This window comes from Brienomyrus brachyistius, chromosome 16 (genome assembly GCF_023856365.1).
Source record: "Brienomyrus brachyistius isolate T26 chromosome 16, BBRACH_0.4, whole genome shotgun sequence".
NCBI classification, from domain to species: domain Eukaryota; kingdom Metazoa; phylum Chordata; class Actinopteri; order Osteoglossiformes; family Mormyridae; genus Brienomyrus; species Brienomyrus brachyistius.
The window spans coordinates 1,699,403-1,711,517 of record NC_064548.1 but is presented as its reverse complement, the minus strand read 5'-3'; the positions used below and the strand labels follow the sequence as shown (position 1 = coordinate 1,711,517).

General features: G+C 41.7%; 1 protein-coding gene across 4 annotated transcripts; it reads left to right on the top strand.

The window, feature by feature from the left end:
* The first annotated feature begins 555 nt into the window (after nucleotides 1-555).
* tmem39a (transmembrane protein 39A) lies at nucleotides 556-8,412 on the top strand. Of its 4 annotated transcripts, none has more exons than XM_048979042.1 (10): nucleotides 556-707; nucleotides 802-879; nucleotides 1,543-1,700; nucleotides 3,220-3,442; nucleotides 3,632-3,715; nucleotides 3,944-4,098; nucleotides 5,607-5,931; nucleotides 6,014-6,201; nucleotides 6,832-6,952; nucleotides 7,277-8,412. In XM_048979042.1, the coding sequence occupies exons 3-10, from the start codon at nucleotides 1,588-1,590 to the stop codon at nucleotides 7,517-7,519; spliced, it is 1,452 nt and encodes a 483-aa protein (XP_048834999.1). In that variant the 5' UTR covers nucleotides 556-707; nucleotides 802-879; nucleotides 1,543-1,587; the 3' UTR covers nucleotides 7,520-8,412. The 4 variants fall into 4 exon arrangements, with proteins under 4 accessions (XP_048834999.1, XP_048834996.1, XP_048834997.1 ...); XM_048979039.1 differs by having other exon boundaries at nucleotides 1,538-1,700; XM_048979040.1 differs by having other exon boundaries at nucleotides 556-879.
* Nucleotides 8,413-12,115: the final 3,703 nt, after the last annotated feature.

Genomic DNA, 12,115 nt, shown 5'->3' with positions numbered 1-12,115 from the left:
GTTTTCAGTTAATTTACCTGGTAAAATAAAGTTTAAAGAAATTAAATAAATGCTAAAATAGTATACGTACGTTATCTGTTAATTTATTGTTAGTTACTGTAATGTTGCGCTGTTTTATTTGTTTAATCGTCTAGTCTGTGAAGGCATTCAAGTAAGAATTGCATTGTACTCTGTACATGAAGATAAAAACTTTGAATCCATTAAGTAAATGTATTTGATCTTTTTCCTGACAACCATCATTTTACACAGGTCCACTATGCACAATAGTTTTTTTTTTCATTGCTAACGGCTTGGATCAGGAGTTGGTTATTGTAAAAGAATATTTTGCGTGAGACATGAGAGCACTGGCATTTACCAACACTAGGTCTGCACTATAATACCATATATAATAATCCATTCAACCTTATTCACATGTAGACCTGGAATAAAACATTCAACAGAGCAACGTAATGCCTGTCAGCTTCTAGTGACATAACAAAATTACGTTCCGGAAGTGCGGAATACATTCTTTTCTATTGCGCTTGCGCATTTTAAAATATCGTCGCGGGCCTATGACGTACGTGTGCAAGGGGCTCAGCTTTGCCACGTCGGTTACACTGTGGAAGCGACAAGTCTTTTCTTTTAGCACATTCAAGTGTACACGTTTTTCCATCCTTTACCTGATTAATAGATTCAGAGACGGGAGACGCCATTCTCACCTTATCAACGCAAGTGCCAAAAAGCACACGTATCTTATGTGCAATCATTTCGCGAAATACAAACCAAGCTCCGAGCGCGTACCTAAACTGATGTTTCTTTCAGGTTGGGCGATTCAGGCGGGCCTCGACCCCACGACCGACTGATGTCTCCGCGTCTACACCAGCCGCTCTCCGTTCATGTGTAAGTGATAGCTTCGCCTTAATTAATGATTCGAACTGCAATATGGTTTAATCGTTTGATTTTGATAATCGGTATTCTTTCTGTATAAAATTTATAGTAATAGATGACAAGTAGTTGAAGTTATGTTTTGTGACATTTCTTTCGATTGAGCTGCCCTATTCCAATGTAGTTTAGCCAAAAATCACTTAGACGAAAAACTGTTCTTGACATTATAAGGTTCGGAGGAGAACCTGTGGATACCCTTATGTAAGAACTTTGACTCGTAGGTGTCAGAACTTACTGGCAATCGTGTGTATGTTTTAATGAGCAATTCTTCTGAGGAACTGCTGCACTGGCCAGTCTGTAATTGTGTAGTTATTAAGGATATGTGCACGGAAGATGGATACAAGTCTATACAGATGCCATGGAAACATGGCTATCCTATACTAATGGTACATGAATTGGTCATTTAAATTGAGCACTTGGTATAAGGCACTGAAGTGTATCTTTGTTTACTGCCACTTTTTCTGTTGTATCATGGTGCTTGAGGCCTTTTGTTTGTGTTCTGCCAGTACTGTGTCATGGTCTTGGTAAGGTGTGATTATAGTGTTGTGCAGTAAGATGTGGATTTTTGTTTGTGGTGTTACGGAGTGGCTGTAATGCTGCTGTTATGTTGTAGTGCAGCAGCAGCCCTGAGGTTGCCACGGGGAGCAGCTGGGGTCACTGGACATGCCCGGCGGTCGCAGGGGTCCGAGTAGACAGCAGCTGAGCCGCTCGGCCCTGCCCTCGCCTCAGACTCTGGTGGGGAGCAGCTGCAGCAACGGTGCGGGGCTCAGAAACAGGTGAGCCCTAACCACCCCCCCCCCCCCCCCAACCACCACCACTGACACATCCTAGTACAGGAAGGGCACTGTCTGTAGATCCCTATATCCTCCTGAGACCCAGCACTTCATTTTGGCCCAAGAAGGCGTATAGGCCAACAAACAGCAAACACGTGAAACCCAAGGAAAATGTTACATTTGCAGTGCGGAAAAATACTGATTCCGCTACTGAGCTATAAGTAAATTGTCTTCCTATTTCATGGTCCAAGATTGTTTCAGAAAGGTCCTATTGATGAATAGAACCGCCGAGCTCCTTTTAAACACCAGGTTCGATATATACTCTATGATATAGAGTATCATACCTTTTGTTTTTGTTAATAGGCAATAGCATTAGCATACTGCTAACCCATCAAAACAACAAGGAGACAGTCAGTAATTCTCACAGCAGCGGAGTCGGTGACCCCCAAAAACGCCGTAAAACCCATAATACAGTCGTGTTTATGTCATATGTTTTCGTGCTTATTAACTGAAGTATTTCCAAAGATTAATCTTAATCCCACAACAGTGAAAAAATAAAAGTCTTGCTTTAACATAAATACAAAAAAATAGATCACTTAAATTGCTATTACAGTTGGGTATGGGCACGCGGTCTTATTTAAAAAAGATACAAGAAGAGACGCATATAATGTTTATTCATTCGTTTTGCATTTGTCCTAGTAATAAAGCAAAGGAATGATACGCCGCTTCAGTCGAAAACTGCATTTTACTTCTCATTTCAAATAAAATGCAGGGTCGGCAACTTTGGTCGGCTGCATGGAGTGAGATTTTCTGTTCTCTCTTCTGCACATACATTTACATGTATGTAAGTTTTATTACCTTGTAAATAGTCTGTAGGGTTTGCAAACTACCGTAACGTTTTTGATGCAGCTAATTTTAAGTTCAGAATATAATATAGATTTGCCGTAAGATTTCTTGCGTGAGAGTCTGAAAGAGTTTGCAACCCTGAACACGTACATTGTTTTTGTTTCACCTGAATTGATTTGTATAGAAAATAACAGTATACAGTTTTTAAAAAGCAGAAACTTCGACCAACATGAAATCACCAATAAATGACTTCTATTTATTCAACATTTTATAAAATGCATACTATGTTTAAAAATTTCTAGTTTTGCGGTTTCAAGACAGAACAGCCTCTCTCTTATGAACATTACGGCATTTTGAGTGTTGTTAGCTGCTGTTGTTAACACTAATAACACATTAGCGCAAACAAAAGTGCTGTATACACCGAAATAGTTCTTGCTAAAATGAACTGAAGCTTGACATAAAAAAAATTAAATCACAAATCAAATCGTAATCGCAATGTCTGTCAGAAAAATCGCGATTAGATATTTTCCCCAAATCGTGCAGCCCTATCCATTATGTTTATGCTCATATCTCTTAAATTGTACATGCCAGCCTTTTAAGTCCTGTTCTTAAAATGGAAAAGTAGGGCTTTAAGATGACATCAAGATGAATTCCAATGTCTCTATTGCCCCTGCAGGAGCAGCACATCTGTGGGTCTTTCTGCCCCACCGCTCACTGCACTGATCAGCCCCGAACCCGTTCGCCATGCACGTATTCCTGAACTTCCCATCGACAGCAGCGTGCTCTTTGAGTTCATGCTCTTTTTGTACCTGCTGGTGGCGCTGTTTGTGCAGTACATTAACATCTACAAGACTGTCTGGTGGTATCCTTATAGCCATTCTGGTGCCTCTACCTCACTGGTGAGAGCGCTCTCTCTCTATCATCCTCTGTCACACACAAACAGATTTTGCTGTCTGCTCTCTTGTCCTCACAGGTGAGGGCGTGCACTGTAGTTATTTAGTTGTTGTGTCTGTCTAGATGTTTGCAGAACACATGCACATGAAATGCATAACTAGATAATCTTTCATAATTCTCTTTTCTGTCTGCAGAACTTTCATCTAATAGACTACCACCTGGTGATCTTCATTACTGTTATGCTGGCCAGGCGGCTTGTGTGGACTATTATTTCAGAGGTACAATGACTGGCTTGCCATTTCTACCCAGATTTCTTTCTAGTTATCTATTCCTTTTAGCCTTTCCAGCCCAATCTAACTGCCCCCCTCTTTTGTAGCCTGTTATTGTGCATCTGTCTTGAGTTTTTTTATGTTTGTATTGCTCATGTTTTGTTCCTTTGGTTTGCATAGACAGGTATCGTCTGGAGTAGTGCATGAATTTATGTGGGCACTTCACTGTTCTGACAGGCGTTCCACACAAGCTCTGGCTCCCTGCTCCAGTACATGATTCTGATCGCCGCCCGGCTGACCCTGCTCACGCTCTGCGGCTGGCTGCTGTGCTGGACTCTCGTCAACCTCTTCAGCAAACACTCAGTGCTGAACTTGTTGTTCTTGAGCTACCCGTGAGTCCCTCCTTGGTGCTCGGTACAGCTTTGTCCCAGCAAGCAATTCTCATACATGTACTTTTTCATCTACATATCAATATGTCACATTAGAGCTGTGCAATTCATTGAATTTGAATCACGATTACAATTATGGCTTCCCACAATTATGAAAAAATTATAATTAAGAAAAATTAAAAATGATGCACTACTTTATCTTGCACAATAAATCTAGATAGGCGCACTAATTTTTCAGTGGTGTGCTTTGCCCCTCCCTGATCACTGTTAGTGAATTCCCTACAACACAGCAATAAAAATGCGTTCACGGTCGAAATAGCAAGACCGGTACCTTTGGTCAACAAAAGATAAACACACATCAGTTATTTGGAATCAATTTGGTTTCAATGAATCGGTCCAGCATGTGTGCGTGAATGGTGTGTGAGTGTGCCATGCAATGGGCTGGCCCCCCATCCTTGGTTGTTCCCTGCCTTGTGCCCGTTGCTTCCGGGATAGGTTCCGGACCCCCCACGACCCAGTAGGATAAGCGGTTTGGAAAATGGATGGGTGGGATGAATCGGACCAAGAACAACAACAATTAATTTGCAGAATATGGTTCAAAGCTGTGTTTGCACAACAAGGCAACACAACCAATTTATTTAACCACTTAAAGCTTAATCATAATGTTGTCTATGAGTTTTCTGTTAAGGACACCCTCTATAATGCAACCATGTATCCGTCAGGTTCTCAATAACACAGATAGCGATTGGCATCACATATTATTTAGCAAACGAGATGGTCTTCAGCACAGCTTGGAAATTACATATCCTGCCGTCGTGCATGACTGAAGCCAGATCATGTAAACAGACTAGTTTTTCATGCTAAAAGTCTTTAAGTTGCACTTTTTATATCAGTGGACTAAACAGTGGACTCTAATATGTATAGCTGGAAAAAAAATCAAGTTTAGTGTTCTTGAACCTCAGAACAGTTCATCTCAGTATAATTTATTTCATTTAAAAAAATATATTTGTACAAGTTCAATGTGTGTTTTGTTAAAATTAATATTTTTGTTACACTTGCATTGAAATTGAATTAAATGTTACATTATTAAGATTCAATAAATACAATGTTTCTGCAGTCAAGAGAAATTGTGGGAAATAATCATGATCCCCATATTAGCCAAATTGTAATTATGATTTTTGCCATAATGGAGCAACTGTAAGTCACATTTCTATTTACATCTCTAAATGCAGATGTCAGTTTTACGCTTTCTGATTTGCAACTATACATAGCTTACATACTTGGCTGTGTTTGCAGATATCTGTACTTATACAGCTTTCTCACACACTTTCACTTTTGAGATGGAAGTTAAGGAGCTAAGGAGAAATGAGTGCAATCCCAGCTGTGAAAATTAGTATAATTTTAAATCTGAATTATAGCTGTTGCAAAGGAAATGTGCTGCAGTGTTTAGCTCTGTATCTGCCACTGCTTTGTGATATCTTGGTTAATATCTCTGTAACACTGCTCCCCAGGTTTGGCGTGTACGTGCCGCTGTGCTGTTTCCATCAGGAGGCTCGTGCTCAGGCCCCAGCAGCTGATTGTGGATGCCTGGAACAGGATCCAGATGGGCAAACTCTTCGTCCCAGGGACTTCCTGGCCCTGCTGCGAGAGAACCTGCGGGAGCAGCTGTCTAGCTCCGCCCCTGTCCCCACCCATACCTGTCTGCTGTCACCTGAGCTAATCCGGACTGAGGTAGAAGGGCTGAAGGCTGACTTCAACCGCCGCATCAAGGAAGTGCTTTTTAACTCATTGTTCAGCGCCTACTACGTGGCCTTCTTGCCTCTCTGCTTTGTTCAGGTAAGTTCGTGGCTGTGCTGATCGTGGTTGTTTTGATGATGGTGGCGACAGCCATAGTAATAATGATAGTGCTGTCTTCTAGAGCACGCAGTATTACGACATGCGCTGGTCATGTGAGCATCTCATCATGGTATGGACCAACGCGTTTGTGATGCTCATGAGTCAGCTGCTGCCTCCCCGATACTGCGACCTGCTGCACCGCTCAGCCGCTCACCTGGGCAAGTGGCAGAGGCTGGAGCATGGTTCTTATGGCAATGCCCCACAGCATCTGTGAGTATCTGCCGAACACCAAGACATGCTCTTTCAGCTTGCTCATAGTCTAACCAGATGTACCTTTGTAATCTGTGTCTTTACTTTGAAGATTACTTTGGAGAGCGTCTTATTTGTTGTGTCCTGTGTATAGTAGGTCCCTATATTGTTTGCTGCTTTTATTCAACAGTTATTTACAAGATTTGGTGCCGTACACAGAGCCTGGCCTCCACCAACACCAGCCACAACTGCAGAGACTTTCATTAATGGTGCAATAATCCTGAGTTGCTCATGCATTTCACTGAAACTAAATTCAGCAGCTCCTACACAAACATTGTGGAGGCTGGAGATTTGATGCAGCAGAGCTTTATGGACAGATCAGGACAGAAACATTATTGCCTAGGCTGATGAGATGGCATGGCCCACTGTTATTGCTCATTATCTCCCAGACAACTTTCAGCTTTTTTTTTTTTAATCCTTCCTAGAATAAGAATCCAGAGTGTTAGGCTTGTTCTCTGTCACGGTGACTTTATTTGGTATTATTTAAATGATGAGGGAGACCTTTAACATAACACAAGTTTTCACTTATATTGTACAGATAAGACGTTCATAGTAATGACTGGTTATATCTGTCTGTCTCTGCTCTCGCAGCTGGTCGGACAGTACCATCTGGCCCCAGGGAGTGCTGGTGAGACACAGCCGCTGCCTCTATAAGGCTGTCGGACCATACAATGTGGCACTACCCTCTGATGTCTCCCATGCCCGCTTTTATGTGAGTCTTTATATGTATGAGGATTCTGAAGCCATTTTCCTAATTTTGTGGGGATATTTTTGGGTTACCACTAGGTGTAGTAAATCTTGAAAATATTTGGTGATCACAGACAAAAGTGCCACATCTTTATCAATTGTCATTGCATTAAGCAGAAAGATGGTGACATCTTTATAATATGTAGATAAATGTGTGTGTAGTATGTCCTATGAAGTCACTTAAAAAGTAGTTATTCAGTAATGTGCATTCATAATAATAGGAAAGAACAGGAAGGTTTTGTCTGAAGCTTTTGCCTTGACATTTTCTTTCTCTCACTCTTTCTCATAGTTTTTGTTCCACAAGCCACTGCGCATCTTGAACTTGCTGATTGGGATTGAGTGCAGTGTGGTTGTGTACCAGCTATACTCACTGTTGCGGTCTGACCGCTGGAACCACACCCTGTCTCTGGGGCTCGTCTTATTCTGCAGTTATTATGTGTTGTTCAAGCTGCTGAGAGATCGCATCGTGCTGGGCAAGGCATACTCCTATCCCCTGAGCAGCAGCAGCAGCCTGGGCCTCAAGTCCCAGTGAGGCAGAGAAAGTGTGGAGCCTCCCCCCTAGGACTCAGAGAACTGGTGACCGTCAGTAAACTCAGAATGTTATTTTGATACGGTTATATTTTTCATGCAATGTTTGTTTTATATATGTATATACAAACAAACAATTATATTTAAAAAAACAAACAAACCAAATGGATCTTTTATATTTTGTATAAAGTTCCACTTCTTGACGAGCAAGGCTTAAAGCTGCCATGTAATGTCATTCCTAATGTGTGTACATGAGAGCGGTGGTGGACCAACTGCTCTCGGATAGATCTTTCCTGGGTGCTGAGAGTGCTAGCAATGTCATACTAAAACAGCCTATCACAGGGAAAATGCTGCATGAGACAGTCTGGAGAGGATGTTTGAGCTTCCTCATTGTTTTGCATAGATGTCTTCATTTTATATTCTCCACTCATGGCGGGATCCTTGCCATCAGCTTCTCTGCGTTCAGGACCTGAACAATAGTAAACTGATGCTGCTCTGTTTTATTTCCCCATTGCCAAAATCCCAGAATTCAGCCTGACAAGCTGCAGAGAGAGAGGTGACTTGAGGGAAGATGTAACTGTATTCTGCCGCTGTGACTCAACATGCAGTATCTCAGACAGGTTTTACACACTGGCAATATGACAGAATAAAGACACCTAAATTAAGTGCCCCTAGTGATGGGCACGTGTAATATAATCGAGTGTGTGTGTGTACTTCTGTCTATGGACATTGCCACACTAGAGATCAATTAAGCATTTATTCATTCAAATTTTCCATTCATATTTTGAGATATAACCCACAGCTGCCACAAAATCATTGTACTTTATTCATTTCTCACAGATGTCATGTTTAAATTTAGGTATGTTAATTTTAATAAAAGTAAAATTCAGCACCAAACATTTGAGGATCATACATACAAGTAATTGTTTGTTGTTGTCTTAGTTTAGGTTCTCCAGTACAACAATATGAAGCATTTTTACTGGTTTTTAATGGAAACACTGGTATCCTCAAATATTACCTATCCTTTGGAAGACCCATTTGATCCAAAGGGCACTTGGTCTTCATTGGTTTTTCACTAGTAGCTTTAATAGGGGGGTAGAGATAGCATCTTCCATGGACGGACTCCATTGGGTGTTTGTGCTTATTGTCCCATTTGACAGCTGTAGTCTTTGGCTGTAGCTTTCACATGATAGTGTGAAGCGGTATGCTAGGTTAGGTATTCCATTATTGTGTATGGTGACTTGCAACCTCATGTCATGCCACTTTTAAGACTGTCACTGGCACCGCTTCCAAATCAACCAGTGCCCTGTATTTCTATGGATACACGTGGTTTTACACATCATAGCCACTGTGTATGAGAGTCTTGTATTTGATTTACATTGACATTGTATTTCATATATGTGGTGTGTGTGGAGACGACATACAAACTTGTGTGTTTGGTGTGTCTTAGTATGTGTGTACATAGAATGTTATGTGCTATTCTATGTTTCTTTTCTGTTTCAGACCTGGGGTCATCCACCCTTATACAGTTTAAGGGCACATTTTTTGTTACTGAGATGAGACCACCAATCACCTAAAGTCTGGTTGCTTCATCATGTTACAGTAATGAGAACAAAACTCACTAAGAATTTTTCTTAAAACTGTTCCCTGTGGACTGAGTGAGATTTGGAAATTTGTTCTTCAATACCATTATGGGGCATGGACTCCAGACCCACTACCTGCAGATTGAGCATAACAGTACTGGTACAGAAACTGAGTAAAACTAGTGGACTAGCTGGCCTGGCTGATTGTTCGAAGGTGGAGAACTATTACATCACCAGTGCTACTCGAACTCCATCAGGGTATAATAATCTTAAAATTGTCTAAAACAATAGCATTGGTACTGCCCTGTGGCACATATGTTTATTATGTACAGATCCAAAGTATTCTCACCTCATCAGGTCTGTAGTGGATGTAGCGCATTGCAGTTTGCACATGATGCAGAGCCACCCGCACAGCAGAGAAGCCTGTTGAATGTTCTCTGATGTGGAGAATGGGTAGTTTAGCAGGAAACACCAGCCTAAAATACTAAAAGAGCAGACTTATCTAATCAGTGTACAGCTACTGGTAGTCCGGTGCTGGTAGTCTGTAATTCAGCATGAGAGTAAAATGAAGAGCTTGGAGGTGAATGAATGATAGACAGCAACCTGTCTGTGTTTGAACACAGCTTTAATACCCATGGTGGGCAGGAGTGCAGTGCAGTGTGGTGTAAACCAGAAGGGTTTAACCAAATGGAAATCAAGAAAGTAATAAATAGAAAGTGGGTTGACCCTGAATGCCACCTACTGACACTTTAAACATTTTGAATACATCATAGCTTAGCATGAACATGCTCAATGAGGTACCTGCTGTGGGTCACATCTAAATAAATTTTTTCGGATTGACTATAAAATACTGCTATTAACCTATAAAGCACTGAACAGCCTTGCACCAGAATACCTTAGTGACCTGCTGACCTTATACAACCCTCCACGCTTGCTTCGTTCTCAAGGCGCAGGATATCTGTTAGTGCCTAGGGTAGAAAGAGCTACGGCAGGCTGCAGAGCTTTCTCCTATAGAGCTCCTCAGCTGTGGAATGGTTTTCCACCGGATGTGCGGGTTTCAGGTTCACTCTCAATATTCAAGTCTAGCCTAAAAACACACCTGTTTAGTTTAGCATATAGGGACACTAGTTCTAACTCCTCACTCCCAGTCAGGCCTATAGTGTGAGGTGTAGATCTGGGTGGGGATCAGTGCCATTGGCTTTGGATAAACTGGACTGTCAGTGCTGTCACTCTGGCTTCACAATCCCTTGTGGAATTGGAGTGCTGACATGTCAGGGACTCCCCATGCCTGCATTTCCACTTGCCTCTCCCTCCTACTTATGCTGTCATAGCCATATCTGCCGGAGCTTGCACTTTGCAGTTCATATTGCACTCATCTAGCTGTTAGCACTGCCTATAGCCTCCTCTACTTTGACTAATTGCACATTTTATTGCCCCTAACCCTTCTGGGGTGTGCTGCCTGGAAACCTCAATCTATCAAGATATTCAGTACACCCTGCTACATGTGACGTTACCTCTACCCATAATGTCCTTGCATTCAGCTCGCCATTCTGCCTGTGTCATCTTCTGCCTTATTTCTGGATGCCTGGCGATTGGAAGGAGAGTCGGCACTGGCTCCCTGGTTATGTCTCAAATCTTGTGATTTGGACAGTGTGACTTAGCACTTAGCCATCTCTTCTATTTGACTCTCCCTGCCGGCCCCTGGAGGTTTGGGCTTCCCTTTTGAGTCTGGTCCCTCCCATGGTTTCTTCCTTCTAAGGAGTTTTTCCTTGCCACTGAACCTACACAAAAATGTCACAGCACCTTGATTACATTATTTTTTTTAGAAGGTTCAAGTCATTGAACTGTGCTGGGGAAATCAAAGAAGGAGTCAATTTGAAATTATGTTGTTGAAAATACTGATCAATAACTTCATGAGGGACAAAGTTCTTTTTGAGATAACAGCTCATCTACTCTGGATACACCATAAGATTGTAACACAAAATCTGATACTGAGCTTTGAAAGGAAGAGGTGCCAGGCTAAAATGGACTTTAATTTTTCAGTTGTGTTGGGCAAATGTGGCATGTGTACCCATACTTACATAATTTCTCTGCTCCTACATACAACTAACACATACTCAAATATAGTACAGGGACCCTAATAACGACAATGTATTCACCTATCCAGCATGGTTATGGTCAGGGCAGGTAAGGTCTGGGTGCTCACCTACTGTCCTACCCTCCAGCTCAAAGATCTTGTCAGGTGGTGAGTGGACAGTGATTATAGATCTAAGGGAAAAAATAGCCTAACTAAGAAATTTGATGAGATGGTACATTATTGAGCCGGAGGGAAATTTGGAATATGGCACAGGTGTTTAAGTCCATGGGTTAGTTAGAGCTTTGGGCCAAGGTCTAGAAGGTCATAGTTTTGAATCCCATGGTCAGCAGAGTAATCAAATTGCTATTGTACTGTTGAGAAAAGCAGTTGCTCCAGGGGACCTAGATGCTGGCTGACCCTACTCTCTGATCCTTTGCTCTCCTCACTTGTATGTTGCTTTGGTCAAAAATACTGAATAAAAATTGTAAATATGGGAAGAAACAGAGTGCTCAAAGTAAAGCAAGTTGAATGACAGGGAGATTAGAAATGTAGTCTAAATTTGTCTGGAATCAGCAGATGAGTGATGTGAAACTCACCTTTTCCTTGTCACAGTTGGGGCACTGGTGTTCCATTCCTCCCTGACATTCACTTATTTGTGACACTGTCTGTGGGGTCCTGGGTAGTAGAGTAGATGGAGTCTCTGACACACAGGGAAGTCAGACAACATGCAATCAATAAACACAATGTCGTCAGAGCACTCAAGCTGAAAGCGGTCAATTGTTAAAGCATGGCATCTTTTAATCTGTAACTTTTGTTTTTAGTACTTATGGTTAGTGCAAGGGATTGTGTGGATATATTTATTGTTTATTTCATGTCACTGATGTGATAAAATATCAGTATGTATAACACATCAGCCCAGTAGCATCAGTAGAATGCTACC

Excerpts from the sequence above, each read along its gene's own strand:
- tmem39a (XM_048979042.1), top strand. The coding sequence starts at position 1,588 with ATGCCCGGCGGTCGCAGGGGTCCGAGTAGACAGCAGCTGAGCCGCTCG. Across the intron at positions 3,443-3,631 it reads CTGGTGCCTCTACCTCACTG|AACTTTCATCTAATAGACTA; the intron begins GTGAGAGCGCTC and ends TTCTGTCTGCAG. Across the intron at positions 6,202-6,831 it reads GGCAATGCCCCACAGCATCT|CTGGTCGGACAGTACCATCT; the intron begins GTGAGTATCTGC and ends CTGCTCTCGCAG.